This window comes from Gracilinanus agilis, chromosome 2 (genome assembly GCF_016433145.1).
Source record: "Gracilinanus agilis isolate LMUSP501 chromosome 2, AgileGrace, whole genome shotgun sequence".
Taxonomy (NCBI): Eukaryota; Metazoa; Chordata; class Mammalia; order Didelphimorphia; family Didelphidae; genus Gracilinanus; species Gracilinanus agilis.
The window spans coordinates 632,076,623-632,097,905 of NC_058131.1; the positions used below are offsets into that span (position 1 = coordinate 632,076,623).

At 37.2% G+C, this 21,283-nt stretch overlaps 1 protein-coding gene across 1 annotated transcript in view; it reads right to left on the reverse strand.

The window, feature by feature from the left end:
* Positions 1 to 6,552, reverse strand: part of EIF3A (eukaryotic translation initiation factor 3 subunit A) — a 43,043-nt gene extending 36,491 nt beyond the window's left edge. The window contains exon 1 of the mRNA XM_044665624.1: positions 6,335 to 6,552. Coding sequence (XP_044521559.1) covers positions 6,335 to 6,383 — 49 coding nt within the window. The 5' untranslated portion in view covers positions 6,384 to 6,552. The remainder of the gene's footprint in view (positions 1 to 6,334) is intronic.
* Positions 6,553 to 21,283: the final 14,731 nt, after the last annotated feature.

The following is a 21,283-nucleotide window of genomic DNA, read 5'->3' on the forward strand; positions in this document are numbered from 1 at the left end:
GTTAATTAGAATCGTTCTTTTTTTCCAACACTTTGTGTGACACTATGTAAAAATAACCAAATTTTAGTTTCACATACTGACAACCTCTCAGTACTACATTAACAGTGACACCTTCCTCCTTCAACATTTCAGGAAATTAAACATATCAAAAAAGCCAATTCTGAAGGAATTGTATGTCAGCTAAGAGAGATTTGGGGGGTTTCGGAGAGAGGGAAAGAACAAGAAACATAAATATGGGAAAATATTCAAAATAAATTTTTTTTTTAAAAAAAAAGCCAATTCTGCCTTTATAAGGGAAATGGCCTACTTTTAATTTAGAAGATTCTTATCTAAATAGATTTTCAGTAGCTCATGACTTCTTCCCAGTTTGAATTCCTAACCAAATGCAAATCACTTTTTAAAAAAAAGCTCTAACCACTTTGGTACTTTATATCAAAGTTTAAACTCCATCATTTTTTCTCAACATACTATTTAAATTCTATTCACAACAGTACACTTATATGGCCATGCCTATTAGTACCTTGATTCAAATGGTTTTTTACTTGAATGGAACTAGTATCCATTAAATTCAATCAGATTCATAAATTAAAACTATATCATGGGGGCAGCGACCAGGCCTAGAGACAGGAGGTCCTAGGTTCAAATCTGGCCTCAGACACTTCCCAGCTGTGTGACCCTGGGCAAGTCACTTAACCCCTATTGCCTAACCCTTATCACTCTTCTGCCTAGGAGCCAATACACAGTATTGACCCCAAGACAAAAGGCAAGGGTTTAAAAAAAAAGGAAAAATCATAACTGAAAAGGGCTTTAGACAAAATCATCTAGTTCAATCTCCCAATCTTCAAACTAGTCCATCTCATTAGCATTGTTTGCAAAATGCCATTTTACTTGTAAAGTCATGTAGACCATAAAAAGATCCAACTTTAGACTGAACCTCACTTATGGTAGTCTCATTATCTGGGAATAGTTTCATTTAAGACATCTAAAACTAAAGACTTCCAGGCATGAATTTAATACAGTAACTTTTAAATTCAGCAGACTAAGATTTTTGAAACACTGTTGGTACAAATGAATACACATATATACTTCAGATAACTCAGTTTTTAAAATTTTTTTTCAAAAGAAAAAAGAAACCTAGTTTCTTTTTGAAAATTATGGTTTCAGGCTTAACTAAAAAAATGGGGAAAAAATGGAAACTTTAGAAATAAGGTAAAGCAGTATCTGAATCAACTCAAGAGATTGTTCCATAAGCACCTATTTTTTAACTCTCAGTAAGTTTTGTTCAGAAAACACACCAGTCTATATTTGCTTGTTTTTAAACTTGTTTTTAAATTTTTTTTAATTTTCCCATCTCTCACCATACTTTTAAACTCAAAAGGCAATAAATAATAAAGCAAGTCAAGCTCCCTTTAAAAGAATACTTTCTGCAGTACTTAAAAGAGCTTTTAATGAGACTAGAATTTCCAAGTAAATAGGGCAGCAGAGAGAAAAGAAGATAAAAGCAAAGACAAGAAATTTATCTCATCATGATGTTTTTCTTTGGTAACGGACAAATTAAAGCACCTACTGCATCAACCTAAAAAGGAATTTAATTTTTACTAATTTGTGAAGACTTTCATTATTAAGCTATAGAAATGTTTGCTAGTATTAAATTGAAAAACCTCCTTAAGATGGCCTTTAAACAATAACAATTGCTTGTCTTTAACATAAGTGAATTTTGTTCCCCCTCAGCTTCCAATCATAAGTATCATGACTAGTAAAGACTACAAATTATCCATTTTTATTTGGGATTAATTCAACACAAGTAAACGTATTAAGAGCCTATGTGAGAATCTCTATGTTAAGGTATTCAGGGAATATTAAAATGAGGAAGGTACAGTGTTTGTCCTCAAAGACACTGCAATCTAATTGGGACTTGGGAGGGGAAGGACCAATTTTACAACTGGATGAGACCTTAAAAGCCCTCTAGTCTCATCTCTTCATTCCACAGAAAGAGAAACTGAGGCCCAAAGTTGTTAAATGCCTAGAGGCATGCAAGTCATACTGTTTAAAAATAAAATAAGAGTTAAAAATTAGAAGGCTGGTTATTATAGTAAAAGGCAGAAAATCATGCATGAGTGAGGCTTTCAAAGGAAACAAAACACTCCAAAATCTGTCACATTAATGACAAATGTTTGGAAAAAAAATGGACGCTACAAACAACATAAACATACACATTTTCACGTTATTTTTATAATTCTAAATCTATATGAACTAAAAAAAATTTTAATATAAATTTTCAACTATATTTATTGATCGCTACTCTACTCTATTGAAACAATAGTCATCAGAGTATTGAAACTATGTATCTTATCTAGCTTCTTAAGGGTTAAGTTTGGGCTTGTGTCATTTTTACACTCTTGTGGATCAGACCGAGTTACAGTGTTGCTCAAGTTGTGGGTTTGCCACAATCACTTAAAATTTTTTAAAAGCCACTGTTGTAGAATGTAATGTAAAAGGCTTTTTACAAGTCTATGAAGTAACTTTTATTTGGTGCTTTACATGGAAGGGATGATCAAAAAAAGTGCAATTACAAATATGTTAATGATTTTTAATGTTAAGATTACCTAATTCTAGATTTAGGTTGTTAAAATAAACGTATCAAATTCAAAGTAGAAGTGAAAGAGATATTGGAAAATTTCAGAAAATATTAAGAGTGTCAAATGGATTACTAATTTAGGGATCAAAATAGTGAAAAAACTTATTCTTTATTATACAAATTAATTCACTTAAATGAAACTACAGGACATATTCAACAGTATAATTTACAGTCTTGAAATGGCAACACAAGTTTCCTATGCACAGAGTAATTCCACTACTTCATTCTATATTTGACAAGGGGTTCACATCACTTAATTAAAATGTCAAGGAAGACAGCAGTAACAGAATTTTATAAATCCTGTTTTTCCATCAAATTCTAGTTGTTTGAAAGCTCAATAGCAATAAGTTATAAGCTTAGTTGTTCCTATAATTCAAGGATCCTCAGTATACACGGAACTGCCTCAGGTAACCTGTCACTACTGCACATTCTCCAAATGGTGCCACAAAGACTAATTTTACAAAGTCTACTAATGTTCTTAATCAAGATTCCCTAATTTTGCCACCAATTGTTAGTGTTTATGGCATCCACAACTGAGTACTGCAAAATATAATCTCACAAAGTAGTCAAATAAAATGTCAAAGATCACCCGTGTAACTACTACTTAATGTTCAAGATTATAATAACTCTATGTAGCCAAAATAATTGGGGTCAGTTAAAAGCCTAAGAAAACCAATATTTAGCATATAGGTCATATGACTGCCACCTTACTGTTAGGGAAGCACATGTACATGCTCATCACAATATGCATTTTAAGGGGCAGCTGGGTAGCTTAGTGGATTGAGAGCCAGGCCTAGAGAAGGGAAGTCCTAGGTTCATATCTGACCTCAGACACTTCCCAGCTGTGTGACCCTGGGCAAGTCACTTGACCCCCATTGCATACCCTTACCATTCTTCTGCCTAGAAGCCAATACACAGTATTAACTCCAAGTCGGAAAGTGTTGGGTTAAAAAATATATATATATGTATATATGCGTTTTACAACCACGTATGAATTCCACATGAGAGCATTTCATACAACTTAAGGCTGTTCCAAGTTCATTATATTAGAAATTAACTTGTCTTTTTGAGTGATATCTATTCATTTTATAGAATCATAAGCTTATAGAATTTTATAGAATCATAAGCTTAAGAACAAATAGTGGCCCTCAGGTCATCTAGGTAACTGCCTCATTTTACAAATACAAAAACTTCTCCTATATTACAAATTAAGATATTCTTTCCTCAAGATTGTTTTCACATCATCACAAAGATAATACACTTTCCAATCACTAATTTATTACTTGTTAAGCATAAGGTGCTAATAAATCAGTTATGGATTCAATTCTTTAAATAAATGTCTGTTCCAGATACAAACTACACTACTAAATACTCTCCTATTCAATATTCCATCAAATACAAAATTCTACTTGGACTTCAAAGCTCTTCATAACCCCTCTACCTTTCTAGTCTTCTTGCACTTTAGTTTCTGCCAGATGATGATCTTGCACCCTGACATACCACAAAAAATATCAGCTCCAGGAATTTTCTCTGGTTGAACTTCCTTCAAGTTCTAATTAAACTATAATCTCCTACAGAAAACCTTTCCAATCCCTCTTTATTCTAGTTCCTTCTTTTATTTTCTATTCGTCCTGTATATAGTTTGTATTTGTTTGCTTTTTTCCCTATGAGCACCTTGAAGACAAGGACTGTCTTTTGCCTCTTTCTGCACTAAGGGATTAATAATAGTGTCTGGTACACAGGACCTTTATGTCTATTGACTGGTAAACTGACTACTCTTCAAATTTGAGGTCAGAAAAATTAGATCATCACAAGATCAGCAATGAAACTACTCAAAATAAGATCAAAGGGCAGTAACATCAATTTCAGTTTATAAAAGGTATGTAATTCTTTAAAGAAGTTAGATATAAATTTAATTATGCCAGATTCCTTTAAAACAAAAAAATTCTGAAAAATCATAAAAAACCCTATGAGTTAATAACTAAGACTGACAACAGGTCCAGAATACTCATTAATATAGATTAGAACCAAGGTTTTGTGTCTCAAATACTTTGAAATTAATGAGTTTGTTTTTTTCTCTTTAAAATGAAAACACAATAATACAGAAATATTCTAAAAGACTGGAAGACATAGGAAGGGGCCCAGTGCTAGAGGCTAGAGGTAAAAAGATGAAAAAAAAAAAAAACACATATAAAAGGATAAGACCAAAGAAGTATGATACAAAGTAAAATGTGAGATTGGTATAGGAAATACAAGAAAGTATTAAAAAAAAAAACTAAGAAAAAGGCATTTTTATGAGGGGAAAATGTACATGATAGAAGTGATACCTCAAGAACATGTTCTGAATGTAAAGTAGTATTTCAAGATAGAAGAAAACATTCGGATATGGGGAACAATCTAGACAAATGCAAATGGAGTGACAGGAGCTTCAGAGTTTGTGATGATAACCAAAATAAAGCTAAAAAGGTAGGTTGAAACCAAATACCAGGCTATAGGCTAGTGGAAGATTTTTTAAGTGTAAGAGTGACCTGTGTGCAGCTGAATAAAGAATGCGTGCCCTGTATCCTCTTCCAATTCTTGTCATCGATTTGGGGGACACACACAAACTCTGCAAGTCTCCTACAGAAACACATATGGGGAGCAGGAATCCAAGGCAGTATAATAAAGGGAAAGCTTTGCCCTCAAAGTCGGGAAGTCTGTGTTCTTTTAAAATCAGCTCTCCTATTAATTAACTGTGTGGGTCCATCGAGTCACTCACCTCTTTACTTCCTCCTCTGTAAAATAAAGGGCTTTGAACTAGATGATTACTAAAGATCCTTCCAACTACTAACACTATTGACCTATTGTGAAAGAAAGGCCAGGCCACAAGTGTGGGGAGAAGGGTCACTCCAGTGCTGAAAAATAACTAGGAAATAAAAAGAATAGGGCGAGTAGCCTCCATACGGGAAAAGTGCGGTCTGGAAAGTAGTTATGGCCCGGAACCAAACTGGACCTCAAGAGCAGTTATAAGGGAGCCATAGGAACGAGAAAGGGTCCTATGGGTGGGGGAGATCTCCATGAGGTCGGGAAGAGGAAGAAGCTGTCAGCGCCGGGGCCCCCGCGGGAGGTGGAGCCTCGGTCCCCGCGTGCATTGTCCCCGGGAGCCATGTTTCTTCTTTCCCGGCTTTCCCAGATGGCGGCCCCGCGAAAAGGGAATCCTGGCATTCGGAGAGGGCGGCCTCCCAGAAAGGAGGGCCGCCCGAGGGGACCGCGGGGAAGGCTGGCTTCAGCCCGAGCGAGGGAAGGAGCCAGCCGAGACGGCCGAGCACCCTTGGCTTGGGACCGGACAGGAGGCTGGGGGAGGGGCAAGGCCTGCGGGCAGGGCCGAGGAAGCGACGGCCCGCGTAGAGAGACGCGGGCGAGGCGAGGAGAACCCAGCGAGGAATAGGCGGGGAGGGCAAGGTCAGGCCGCCGCCTAAAAACCCAGCGGTTCACCGGGATTCAACCGCCCAGGGTCCAGAGAGCCCCGGAGCCCGACAAGGCACGGATAAGACGCGTGGGGGGCCGGCGTGGATGGGCCTCCGACCGGGGCCGAAAGCAGCGGCGGCGGCGGCAGCAGCGGGGTCTTAGCCACTAGGCTACCGGAGTGCGGCGAAACGTGTCCGTCCGCCCCAGGACGACCCCTCACCCTCCCCTGCCCGCCCTGGTCTCACTCACCGTTTGCCCGTTTGAGGGCGTTTTCCGGCCTCTGGAAATAGGCCGGCATCTTGGCGGCGGGGTCAGCTCACGCGGCGTTCGGCGGCGGCAACGGGGTACTCCGTGTGCCGGACCTGGACAGGGTACACGTCCGCGACCTCTTCACCGGCTCCACGGGCGGAGGGTCGGGTGAGGGGGGTGGCGGAGACAAGGGGAGACGAGTGGGCGAGCAACACGCGCTCCGCCAGCGCCCCAGCCTGCCAGAGACGGAAAGGAACTGCCCACGTGACCCCCGCCGGGCGCCGCCGCCTCCCAAGCCCCGGATGTGCCGGCGCGCCTGCAGTGTTCCACGCCTGGCCCCATCCCCGTGCCGCGCCGCGCTGCGTGCTGACGTGATGGCGTCACGTGTCTATGCTTACGTGGCCGAGGGCTTCTGACGGTTTCACGTGGAATTGAGAAAGCATGGGTTTGACCTTCTCTGGATCTGTCTTCAGAAGCGCGGGCTTTCCTTCTTGCGACACTAAAAGATCGTAGTCTGTCATTCACAAAGAAACTTGTTTAAAACAATCACAACTGTTAAATTAAAAGGAGGGAGGTGGTGCTTCAGCTCATACTGTCACATACAAGTACCCTTATCAGACTGATTGGTGTTATTATCTCAGCTAAAAGCTTGTAGGTCTCCTTTCAAGGCTTTGTCAAGGCTTTTTCGTTTTATCTTTGTACACAGACTCCTTCCTCACATCGTTTGGTACGTGATGCACGGTAGGGGAAGGGTAACTATTAACCCTAGTCTAAGAAAACAAGTTGTTGGTTTTTTTTTTCATTTAAGAGTCATTCTCCTAAGAGAACAAGTGCATAAACCCCGGTACTCCAAATGCTTAAGATATAGTGATGCATGATGGACAGAAAGCAGTTTCATGTACAATTCTCCCCGTCCCCGTTGTATTAAGTACTCATTTTATTAGGTCATTGTTAAATTAGGAGTAAAAAGAAAATTGAATTTTGATATTTTTGGTAATAAAAAATATTTTAATAGCACTAGACCAAGTGTTGGGTGACCTTTGTTTCTATCCTGGCTCTACCCCCTAGGTATTGTGTCCTTGGCCTCCATCCTGTGGTATGATGGAAAGCAAAGTCTGAAAGATCCTATCCAACCTGGAAAGGTACTGAATTTGGATGCAGCAACAAACTATATTTATGTCACTGGACGCCTAACCACCTCAATTTTAAGAAGTTCATCACCAGGCTAGTGTTGGATGATTAGTTTTTCAATCACAGGAAATCTCCAACACCATCTAATCAATTCTACCTGTACACCAACATTCATCCCCTTCTTTTCATTTACATTGCTGCCACCCTCCATTCTACTATTGAAATAACTTCCCAATAAGTCTCCTGCTTTTAGTCTCACCTCTTCATCCTCCTTAAAACCACTAAATAATTTTCCTAAAGCACAGGTATCATTGTGGCATTGCTTTCTTCAAGCATCTTTCATGGTTAGCTCTAGGAATTCAAAAAATGTAACTCCCTAACAGCCCAAACTAGATTAAAATGTCATTGAGAAATGTTTAATAAAATAAATAAAGATACAACAAACACAACAGAGACAGTTAACTTATACTTTTCTGAGTAATTATGCTGTCAGGTATCCATTTCTATTTGAGTTTGACAACCTTGATGTTATGGTTCATTCATTTCTGTCATGTGCAATTTTTTGTGGCCCTATTTTCTTGGCAAAGATACTGGAGTGTTTTGCCATGTCCTCCAGTTCATTTTATGGAAGAAGAAACTGAGGCAAACAGGGTTAAATGACTTACTCAGGGTAACACGAGTGTCGAAGGCTGCATTTAAACTCAGGTCTTCCTGACTCCAGACCCAGTAGTCTATCCAATAGAGCAGTGGTTCCCAAACTTTTTTTGCCTACAGCCCACCTTTCCAGAAAAAATATTACTTAGCCCCATTGAAGTTATTTTTTTTTTAATTTTAATAGCAATTAATAGGAAAGATAAATGCACCTGTGGCCATCACCACCTCACCTGGATCGCTGCAGCGCCCACAAGGGGGCAGTAGCGCCCACTTTGGGAATCACTGCAATAGAGTCACTTGTCCAACTTGGATAAAATACAGACTTCTTAATTTGGTTTGAAAGACTCTCACCATATGTCTCTATCCTAATTTTCCAGATTTACTTCAGATTCTTCCCTATCTGCCTCACTCCAACCAACAACTGGTCTATTGGTTCCCCCACCTTGGTATTTTATCTCCCTCCTCCAAGCCTTTGCACTGCTATCTTCTGTCTGAAATCAATTGATAATCAGCATTTATTAAGCACCCATATTGAGCCAAAACTGAGTTAAGTATTGGGGATACAAAAGCAAAATGGAACCACTCTGCTGTTGCTCTTCCACCTCTTAAAATATTTAGCTTTTCTTGAACAGCTTCACTGAGTGTGCCCTCCTACCTAAGAGGCTTTCCTCATCCTCCAAGAAATGCACTCATCAAATTATCTTATTTGTTGTTACATATCGCAACCCACAAAGACTTCAGGTCCTTGAAAGAAGGGTCTATTTTTTAGTTATTGTCTTTCTGTCCCCCAAGAATAATATAGTGCCTTGGCCATACTTAATAAATATTAATTGAATAACATTAAATTTGTATTTGCCCCTAAACACTTAGCATAAGTCCTTACACAGGTCCATAATAGACACCCACTAAAATGTTTGTTGCATTGAACAAAATACAAAGTAATTGAAACTTACAGGAGAAATAAAGTACAATGAAACTTTACCAATTCAGATAAGGAAATAATACTAATCTCACTCAAACAACTATCTATGTTCAATGAATAATAATAAGGATTTAAGGTTTGCAAAATATAAATATTCCCTCATTTGATTCTCATAATAACCCTGGGAAGTAGTTACTATTATTATCCCCATTTTATAGATGAAGAAATTGAGGCAGACAGAAATTAAATTACTTACTCAGGTTCCTCTAGCTGGTATGTATCTGCAGCAGGATTTGAATTCAGGTTTTCCTAATTCCAGACCTACCTCCCTATCCACTGTGCCACCTAGCTGCCACAAATGAATGTACTATACTAGTGTTGGAGAAAGAAAAACATATAGCAATTATAGCTCATATATATAAGTTTACAAAGTGTTTTCCTTTTTTTTTTTTAAATCCTTACACTTTGTCTTAGAATTGATATCAGTTCCAAGGCAGAAGAGTGGTAAAAAGGCCATCAGGGTTAAGTGACTTGCTCAGGTCACAGGTAGGAAGTACCTGAGGCCAAATTTGAACCCTAAACCTCTAGTTTCCAGGCCTGACTCACTATCCACTGAGCCACCTAACTGCCCCACAAATTGCTCAAAAGCAATTCACCTGTGAGATATTGACTTCCTTTTGCATAAGAGGGCATTGAGCCTCAGAAGGATTGCATGGTTTGAGTAAAGATACTGTTTTCTTTCCTTTTTTTTTTTTTTTTTTTGGTCTTTTTATACTTGTGTCTTGCACATAGCAGATACTTAGTAAATGCTTGTTGAATTGTACTAAATTAGTAGAATCTAATAGGCACAAAACTGGGAAGAAAATAGGAAACCAAGTTTGCTAGTTTCAAATGAATTCCAACTTCAAACTGAGTTTTGTTTCCTTTAAAAATAACAAATTTAATAGGTCCTAGAATATCAGGAACTACACATTTTTCTGTCCTTTACCAGTAGTAATGCTGAGGAAACATGTGGTTTATTCCTCTCCCTCTTCCTTATATTTTATGGAATCAATCCCAGGTAATTTAAATAACCCCAACCAACTGTCTAAAAGGAAATTGAAAATGACCTGAGGTAAGGGGAGAAAAGGTACTATTCTAATCTTAGGCTTAACAGAAGTTCCCTACCTACATGGTTGAAAAGAAAACATATCAGACTGAAAAAGAACTATGATTCTAGCAGTGTGGCCCTGGGAAAGTCACTTACTCCCAATTGCCTAGCCCTTACTGCTCTTCTGACTTGGAACCGATATTTAGTATCAATTCTAAAAGGAAAGGTAAGGGTTTGAAGAAAAAAAAAAAGTAACTATGTAATGGCATTGGAGAAAGGGAACTTCTTGCAAGATGCAAGGTGTAGAATTTCCTGACCTCTGGGAGAACACTAGATTTAGAGTTAAAACTGCAAATCATCTGTAAAAAGGAGGGGTTGAACTTAATCAGTGATTCCCAAAGTATTTTGTTCCAAGAACTCCTTTCTTTTTTTTTCTTTTAAATTCTTACCTTCTGTCTTAGAATCAATACTGTTTATTGGTCCCAAAGCAAAAGAGTAGTAAGGGCTAGGTAACGGGAGTTAAGTGACTTGCCCAGGGTCACAAAGCTAGAAAGCCACCTAGTTGCCCCCAAAAGAACCCCATTCAACAACAACAACAATACAAAAATATATTATGAACCCCTGGGCATTTAATATGCTACTTAGAATATTCTACAATTATTGACACAAAAGAATGTTTAATTTGAAGCCCTTAGACTATGGTCACAAACCCTCAAAGTGTTTACAAACCACTAAATGGGAAATCATTAGAATAGATCATTTCTAAGCATTTTCAGATCAAATTTTGTGCTCCTATAATTTCTATTTCCGAAGATCTTCTGATATTGAAGTTCTTACAACTCTGAACCAAGTCAATGTTTTCCTCATGGTGCAATATGATTGTGAATCATGAAACAATAGTTTAAGGAGAACAAAATTTCAGATACAATGGAAAGATGCTTGGTGGCTGTTTTAAGTAGGGTGCAATATGTGAACAATGAATTACACTTTAATAATAGCCTAAAATAACTCATCATTGGCATATGTGACTGCAAAAGAGGTAGACTGGTCATATTGTGAAAGCAAGGGAAAACATATGAACAGCTCTGTTACTCATAAAAGATGGAGAAGACTTCCAGTTCTTGGGTAGAGACTCTATAGAGCATTTATGGATGGTTGGGAACAAGAATCATGCACAATGGAAAGACACGAATGAGTTGAGATCTGCCTGAATGGAGAAAGATTCCACATTGATGACATCAAGAATCCATTGAACTATTTATTTTTTACTTTCATTTTATTTGTCTTTTCTGCCATGTATTCCACACTCCATATAATTCCTAAAACTGAACTCATAATTTGGAGTTTATAGGCATCTCTAACCCTGAGAAAAATGAATCAGAGGAAGTTTAGATAAAAAGCATCAAGAAGTAATAAGAGGCTGTAGGAACTATTTTATAGGACAAGATCAAGAGTTGTGTACCTGTGATGATTAAGCCAAGATTAAAGGGATGGGCATGATATAAATATTTCATTATGCTTAAGAACAATTAAAGGAAGGAAAATTACCTGTCTAAAAACAGAGCAAAATAAGAAAATAAAATGTAGTCAAAGAAACAGTTTTATTTCTTTAAAGCACTATACTTCTTTAACTCCCCTGAAATCCCTAGAGTCCATTCATTATTTCCTAATGCCCCTGCAAAGTGAGGCAATGCTCATATTCTTTTGATATAATGATGAGTCAGCCTCAGATCAGAAAAGGGAGTTGCAACCATAAATTCCTGGAGAAGAGGAGAGGGAAAGAACTGGGACCAAAGGTTAGGGGGAAATGGAGATGCAAGGACACCTTTCTCAAACAGACACAAAACTCTGTTACGAATAATATTGATATAGATGGATATATTCAAAAGTATTAAGTTTTTTTAAAGGCATATTAGTAATTAAGAAGGCCACATGCCTGCTAAGATCTAATTCAAATTGCCCACCATTACCTTTTGCCCACCTGGCTGCTTAGTAGGAAAAAAGAGCATTTCCCAATCACATCAGGAGTCTTATACCTCTGTCTATGTAATCACACTTCCTACATAAGAGGAATCATGGGAAATGTAGTTATCACGTCCTCTAAACATCCACAGGAAGTTTATATCATGGACCTGAATATTAAGGCTCAATGAACCCCAAATTTCTAATAACACAACTCTCAGCAACAAGACCATGGGAATGTCAGGAGCAATTGGCCTGGATTTCCCTGAAAACATGAAGGCATTTTTTCTATGGTCTATGTGCCATAGGTTGCCATTTCTATTTTAGTTTTTAGGTGGTTACAACCAAAAATATGAAACCAACTATTACCTGGCAAACAGAATAAACATGACATGCTCTGTGGCTTTGGGTGTGGTTTATATGTTAAAGCTTCAGTAAAAGATCTTAACATTATGATTATAAAGGAACTCTTTTTTGACTGGGCTATTAAGTAGCTCAGGGAAATACTGCAGATCTAGAATACCCTGAATTTCATCAACATTTATTAGACTTATTCTGCTTAAAGTCAGACAGAGGAGCAATAGATTGAAGTTATGGCCCATATAGTCAAAAATATTATTTTTCCAGTAGTAATGTAAAACTGTAAGAGTTAGTCTATGAGGAAAGCCGAGCACTGCAAAATTGACACCTTCAGATTGTGGTAATAAATAAGATTTTTGAGAATCACTTGGACATCAAGGAGATCAAAGCAGTCAATAAAGAAATTCATTCAGAGTATTCCCTGGAAGGTCAAATACTGAAGCTGAAGCTTAAATACTTCAGCCACATGATGATAAGAAGACTCATTGAAAAAGACCCTGGTGTTAAGAAAGACTGAAGGCAAAAGAAGAAGGGGATAGCAGAGGATAAGATGGATGAACAATGCCATGGAAGCAACAAACATGAGCTTCAACAGACTTCAAGAGATAGTAGAGGACAGAAGGACCTACCATGCTATGATCTAAGGGGTCATGGAGCCAGCCATGACCGTATGACCGAACAATGACCAAAAAAAAACAACCTTATGGGCACTCAAGAATGAATTACAATTATATAATAACATTACAAATAATTAAACCTGTCAAATTTGATATGTACAAGCCTACCAACTTTCCTATCAAATAGGAAAATTATTCTCTGCCTATCAGTACTGTATTTTTCAGGCCTAGGGCACTGGAGCAAGTCATGTATTTGCTCTAGGCATAATGTGAAATTTATTCTCTCTTTAATTTAAAAATTATGTTCCTGTATCTTAATATCTGTTAGAAGCATCATACCTTCATATAGTATATCTGATTTGACTTATCACAAAATATTTATGGAGAAGGAAAAACATTTTCTGGCATTAAAAATATACACATAGGGGCAGCTGGGTAGCTCAGTGGATTGAGAGCCAGGCCTAGAGATGGGAGGTCCTAGGTTCAAATCTGACCTCAAACACTTCCCAGCTGTGTGACCTTGGGCAAGTCACTTGACCCCCATTGCCTACCCTTACCACTCTTCCACCAAGGAACTAATACACAAAAGTTAAGGGTTTAAAAATATGAAAAAAAAATATATATACACATAATTTTAAAAAATCATTTAAAAATGTAGCTTTAGGCTCCTTACCTACCCCCTACTCTCTTTCCTACTCAAAGGTATGATACCAAAGAACTGGTAGATTCTAAATAACTCATTATTCCAGTTTATAAAGTTATATTCTCTAAATTTTCAGGCAAAACTAATGTGAAAATATTTTTTGCCAGACTATGTAGATATGTATCAAGGGATTTATTTTAGAGGTTTGCTTGTTTTAATTTGCTTATGCATGCTTCAACTTCTTCATCTGAAAAATGAGAATGATACTTTTAATAACTTGAAGTATAGGAATATTGTATGTAAAGTGCTCTGTAAACCATAAAGCATAATATAATATTTTAGAAGGCATTAACTGTGAAATGCTAAGCCCACTTTAGATTTCTGTGTTTGATATTAATAGCTTATAGTATTTTAGGTTGCCTATACTCTCTTTTTTTTAATACTTCTAGCACTTAGCACAGTGCTCGGCATATGATAGGCATTTAACAAATGCTTATTGACTGATTGACAGAAGGCATATATATATGTATATAGATAGATAGATAGATAGATATGTGTGTGTGTGTGTGTGATATGAAATGGGGAAGAGGGGAGAAATAGGAGTTCATAATAAATTACCTCAATTTTTTGCATGAAATATGAGGTAAGGAGGAGACTGCAATCTCAGCTGAGAGGGTGAAAGGATGAGAAGCTATGGAAAGTTTGAGGAGGAATGAAAAAGTTTGGAAGAGCCACAAAAGAGTAGGATAGTGAGTTGATATAGATAGGATAGTGAATAAGGTATAGAAGAATTGCCTAGCAGCAGTGAAGGCACAGTTGAAGTTGTATAACATAAATTTGTAGTGGACCCATTCTGAATGGTTGCGTGATTTTCTCCACCTTCATTCTGCAGTTTGGTGTAGGAGGGAAGGTGAAAGCAAGTTGTGAAAATGATCCAAGGCTGAGGTTTGCCAAGGAGCAATCAGCAAAATGAAAGGTAGTCTAGGGATTCAAGAAAAGAGGGCAGTATAAGAGTTGAATAGGTTTACCAAGTGGTCAAGATGAGGATAAAAGAAGTGTCTATTTCAATAGAGGTGGCCTGGTAGAGAGCTGAGGAGTTAAGATTGATAGTACAGATGAAGAGTAGGATTCTGTAAGGGAAGACATGGGAAAAAGTAAAAAACAAAATAAAACAATAGATTATGGTTGGATAGGAGGATTATGAAGTTCTTGAACATAGTGGTGGAATATTTGTGGGTGTTAGCAAACGGGTATATGACTATCTTTGTGTATGGATGAGTAGGTACAGAAAATGGGAATTGAGTGGTCAAGGTGTTTGAGGGAAAGTTAAGAAATATGTTGAAGTTCCCAAGTATAAGGCCAGGTCAAAGAAGGAATAGTTACCAAGTAACAGAGGGAGGGAGAGAAACTAAAAGTGGCAATGAGGAACAAAGAATAATCCAATCTCCCTGCCTTAACCAAGGAGCCAAGAGGAATGAGTAAAAATGCAGCCATTACTGGAAAAAGTGGCCAAGAAGACTGTGCCATCAAAAGAGGTGCCACATTTCTATACTAGCAAGCAGATAAAAAGAGTAGGAGAGGAAAAAATCAGGATGATGGGAAACTTGTTATCTCTAGAAGAGATATTCCTCAGGGCAGAGTGAAAAGGTTGAATGCTGTTTGATTTATATATTGGGATAAGAAATTTGAAGGGGATGGGAATAAAGAATAAGCAATATATTAAAAGTAGAGAGGATTTAAAGTGGTTATCATTTGTATTTTTAAATCATTGTATTGCTAAGAAAAAGAGGCAGCTAGATGATGCAGCAGTGGAGTATCAGGCCTAGGATGAGGAAGATCTGAGTTCAAATCCAGCCTCAGACACTTCCTAGCTATGATCCTGGACAATCACTTAATCCTGTTTGCCTCAGTTTCCATATTTTTAAAATGAGCTTGACAAGGAAGTAGCTTTTCTTTGCCAAGAAAACCCCAAATTGGGTTACAGAGAATTGGTCTGGACTGGAACAACTAAAGAGCAATAAAATTGCTGAGTGATATGCTGGGTAATAACTTTAAAAATAATAATTATAGATAAATCCAAAATGCATGGCTTTGGCTAATAAAGATATTTTATAAAAACATATCTTTCTTGAAAATATTAAAGATAAAAAGAACAAAACATCAGGCCAGTCTTAAAGACAACAAAAGATTACTAGGTAGTAGTGAAACAAGCTAAATGAAATAGATAATTATCCAAGGTCAGCAGAAATCTAGCCTATTGAATGGAAGGTTAAAGTTGAAGTAAGGAAGGCCTAGGTTCAAATCCTACCTCTGATACTTACTAATTGCATAACAATGTCCAGGTTTCTTAAACTTTCAGAGCCTATTCCCTCATCTATAAGATAGAGATAATAATATTTGTAAGCAGAAATTCACAGATTTATTGTGAGACTCGAATGAAATAATGTATGTAAATCATTCTGCAAATGTTAAGGTACTGCATAAATGCCAGTTATTATTATTATTATGAACTAGGGTTTGTGTAGGTCATAGCATTGTTAGCACGATGCAGGGTAATAGGGGCAAAACTATATAACTAAAGTTACTAAGCCTTTGAAAAGCCATACACTTTTTGTCTTTTTTTTTTTTAACCCTTAACTTCTGTGTGTTGGTTCATAGGTGGAAGAGTGGTAAGGGTGGGCAATGGGGGTCAAGTGACTTGCCCAGGGTCACACAGCTGGGAAGTGTCTGAGGCTGGATTTGAACCTAGGACCTCCTGTCTCTAGGCCTGACTCTCAATCCACTGAGCTACCCAGCTGCCCCTAAGCCATACACTTTTTAGTGAGGATAGTTCACATTTGGATCTGCACATAAAGCTAAATAATATGTCCTGATTTTTCCACTCAAAATGAACTCTAATATGACAGTAAATGATGGAATAAGGTCTAATGTGAGGTTCTTACTCAACTTCTGTGGTACGATTATGCACACGCTTTCCCATGGAACACATTGCAATGGTAATTGTGTTGCAATGGAAAGAAAACTGAATGTATAAAGAGATTAAGGTGTAATACTTGTCAAGATATGCCCAGGAACTACATGAAAATGAAAACATTTTTCACAAATAAGAATAAACAATTTGAGAAATATTAATTGCTCATGGGTAAGCTGAGCCAAAAAAAATGACAATCCTACCCAAATTAATTTACTTATTCAGTGCCTTACCAACTAAACTAAACAAAAATTGTTTTTTAGAGGTAGAAAAAATAACAAAATTAATCTGGAAGAACAAAAGGTCAAGAACATCAAAAGAATCAATAAAAAATGCGAAGCAAGGTGGTCTAGCAGTTTCAGATCTTAAACTAGATTACAAAGCAATAATCATCAGAACAATCTGGCACTAGCAAAGATATAGAATGGTGGATCAGTAAAATGGATTAGGTACACAATATACATTGGTAAATGATCAAAGGAACCTAGTGTTTGATAAACCCAAAGATCCAAGCTTTGGGGCAGAAGTTCACTATTTAACAAAAATTGCTGGGAAAACTGGAAAGTATTCTGGCAGAAACTAGTCATAGGCCAACATCCCTTATCACATACCAAGATAAGGTCAAAATAGGTATATGAGTTTGACATAAAAGATAATATAATTAATTAGAGGAACATGAAAAATTTTACCTGTCAGATCTGTGAACAAGGGAAGAGTTTATGACCAAATAGATAATGAGGATCATAATAAAATAAAGTTTGATTATATGAAATTAAAAATATTTTCACAAACAAAACCAATGCAGCCAAAATTAGAAGGAAAACAGGAAACTTGGGGACATTTTACAGGAAGTTTTCTCTAATAAAGACAATTTCTTAAATATATGGGGAACTGAGCCAAATTTATAAAAATAAGAGCTGATCCTCAATTGATAAATGGTCAAAGGATATGAATAGGCAGTTGTTTAGAAGAAATCAAAGCTATTGATAGTCATATGAAAAAAGTGCAGTCACTAATAATTAGAGAAATAAAATCAAAATAACTCTGAGGTACTACCTCACATTTGTTAGATTGGTTAGCATGACAGAAAGGAAAATGACAAATGCTGGAGAGAATGTGGAAAAATAGGTCCACACATTTCTGGAGAACATTTTGTAAGTATGTCCTTTGACCTAGAAATTATGTGTATCCTGTATCTCAGAAATACTACTGCCAGGTCTATATCCCAAAGAGATTAAAGAAAAAGGGAAATGACCTATATATACACAATTATTTATAGCAGCTATTTTTGTAGTAGAAGAGAACCAGAAATTGAGGAATGATCATTAGTTTGGGGATGGTTGAACAAATTGTGATGGAATACTATGGTGGTATAAAAGGGGATAGTTACAGAAGAACCTGCAAAGACTTATATGAACTAATATAAATTGAAGTAAACAAGACCAGGAGAACATTGTACATAGTGGCAGCAATATTGTAATGATGATAACTATGCTTTTAGAGTGACCTAGCTACTCTGATTAAGACAATTATCCAAAACAATTTCAAAAGATTCATAATAAAAAATGCCACCTACCTCCAAAAAGAAAACTGATAAATTCTGAGTGCAAATTAAAACATGGTTTTTTACTTTCTTTTAAAAAAGAGAGATTAAGGTTTTAGTCCTAAACCTTCCACCAGAAGGGAAAGGGGAATAAACATTTATATAGCATCTACTATGTGTCAAGCACTGCACTAAGGACCTTTTATAAATATTATCTCATCTAACGCTATTTCATATCTAGCTGCTATGATGGGGGTGAGAGGGTGGCAAATCATTTTAGTCTTTCTGGGCCTCAATTTTCTCACTTGTAAGGTGAAGGATTTATGCTATGATTTCTAAGGCTCTTTTCCAGCTTTATAATGGATGATGCCCAAAGGTACTTGGAGACTGGAGAACATGATCTTTTTGCAGTAGGTGAGATGTTTCCTGATTAAGGCACATGGACTGTGTGCCAAATCAAGTCAAAAATCTTACTCATGTTTTATCTTTCCTTGACCTTAGAGCTGTTTATCCAAGACCAGATTCTCTATGAAGGCAAAGAAGGCTGTAATCTGTTTCAGAGAGAGTATCACTCTGAGAAAGATTACATATCTTTTAAAGTCTAAGTACTATTTGAGAACAGAGAGCAAGACAATACAGATAGAATCTTCAATCAGACTCCTTTATTTTGGTTTGTTGCCAACTAATATACATTAGAGGTAGGTAGGGTAGAAAAGGGGGCTGAACAAAATAATTCAAACCCAAAAGATTATCACACTCTTAAATGTTTTATTTTTAAGACCAGGTCAGAGTACAAACACATCAATAACAAACATTTTAGTTTTCCCTGAGATTCCACTAAATCTAAATCTAGGTTCCACTCTGTCTCTACTTTATGCTTTTAACTTGTAGCCATTCTATATCTTTGCCAATGCCAGGTGATTATTGCTTTGTAATCTAGTTTAAGATCTGAAACTGCTAGACCACCTTGCTTCACATTTTTTATTGATTCTTTTGATATTCTTGACCTTTTGTTCTTCCAGATAAATTTTATTTTATTATTAATTGCTTGTGTTTATTTGAGAAAATACTCTAAATTTTCTAATAACAACAATGATAATTACAGATGGGCTATCCTTCAGAAGCCTTACATTTAGTGATCAGTGTAGAGTATGCAGATAAACAGCAGATATCATATTCCTAAAGGCTGCAAAACTTTAGTACCTACCAAATATGCAGCAAAATGTGACCTACACCTTCAGGTCTCAAAATATCCTGGAAAACCCAATAACAGGACTGAAATTGGACCATTATCATAGAGTTAAGAACTGTTCTCCATGAGGACTTAGCCAAAATGTACGCTCATAAAAATTTAAGAATGATATTTTTATTATGTGTCACTGTCCCAAATACCCCTAATCTCTAAACTAAATGGGACAAAAAGTTTCAAAATACAGAAATTTAGAAATACAAATTACATTGAAATGGATTGAGGCCCATACATCCTGGTTGAGTTGTTTCCTACTGGTCTTTGTACTGAGGTTGCTTTCAATGAACCTATAAAGCAGGGGTTAGCAACGTATGGCTCTTTTGAGGGCCAGATATAGCTCTTTCTGCAGGAGCCATAAAGTCAATTTTTTTTCAGGCGCTGTTACAGGAGAGCACACTGTGAGCACTGTATGGCTCTCAAGGAATTACATTTTAAAAAATGTGGCGTTTATGGCTCTCACAGCCAAAAAGGTTGCCGACCCCTGCTATAGAGCATGAACTTACTTGTTAATATTCAGCTACAAAAAGCAGTTACATTATCCTCCTGGGCATTAGTCCTTAGAATACTGACTCTATAGTAATAAAAGTAGGATAAAGGCTTATCCCAGGAGATCTTCTATCTCAAAGTCATCAGAAAAAAAACTAGAAAAAAATTTGGTTTTGGTCATAAGGTGGCCTACCTCAGAAAGGATTTTGCATTTCAGTTTGATGTGGTAAAACCCTGAGAAATCCTTTGGTTGCTCTCCAGATAACTGGTAGGGTTTGGCTGTCACTCTCCTGAGTGGCAAATGGTCTCTTTGCTTTTACTTTCTTTTTTGGAGAGCTGAAGAGACTTCAGGCCCACACTGACTTCCACTTTACTAGAAAAGCTTAGACCTGGGACAGATAGTTTTGCTCTTTGTGCTTCCTTTCTTAAAACATGACTGAACATGCTTCTGGGGTTTCAGTATGTCCAAGTTATCAGGTGACTTTGGGAGTTTGAGACTGGTTTGGAGGTCCTGGGTTCAATGAATGGAAAAGTGGGATGGTGGCAGGGAAAACTTCTGTACTGAAGGAGAGGACCACTAACAAGGAGATTGGCTCTAGACATATGCACCAGAAATGATTTGGACAGTGCAATGCTAAGGTGAAGTGAAAAATATCTAATTAACTGGTCTCTACATTGCTTTACGTTCTGATGAAGTTTAATTATCAGCCTCTCAGAAGTGTAGTAATAGTTGTTATTAAATACTGGTTTGTTTGTCCTGTCAAATGCATGCTTGTGAGAGTCCTGTGTTTAGCAGTAGTTTTATGTGTAGGAATAAATTTCCTGACCAGATTTAAATAGAACATCTAGTATCTTGTTTTTTTTACTCTCTCCTTTTTTGGGCTTTGGGTGGAGTTTTACTGAGTTAATGAATATGAGAGAGGAAGCACAATTCCTCCCTTCCCTTGGAAGCATGCTTTCTTAGAAGTGAACGCCTTAAGAACCGAGTTTGGGGTGCAGAACTCAGAGGGAACAGTATCTCCAGCACAATGAGAACCAAGTAGCAAACTCACAAAGTTGGAGATAAGACAGTCTAAGGAGTTTCTTCTCTCCATCACACCTTAAAGCCTTTCTACAACGTCACTTAATCTTTTACTTCAAGGTTTTAAGGAAGGGACGGTCTTTCTCTTGGTCTAGGACCCCATTTTGGCATTAAGTATAATTTCCTCCTATCTCCTCCCCCAGGAGTGACTCTCTTATCTTCAATTTCTTCCTAGGTGGGGGTGACCTCTAAGCAGTTCTTAGGGTGGCAATTAGAAGCTCTGTGCTTCTATTCTTTATC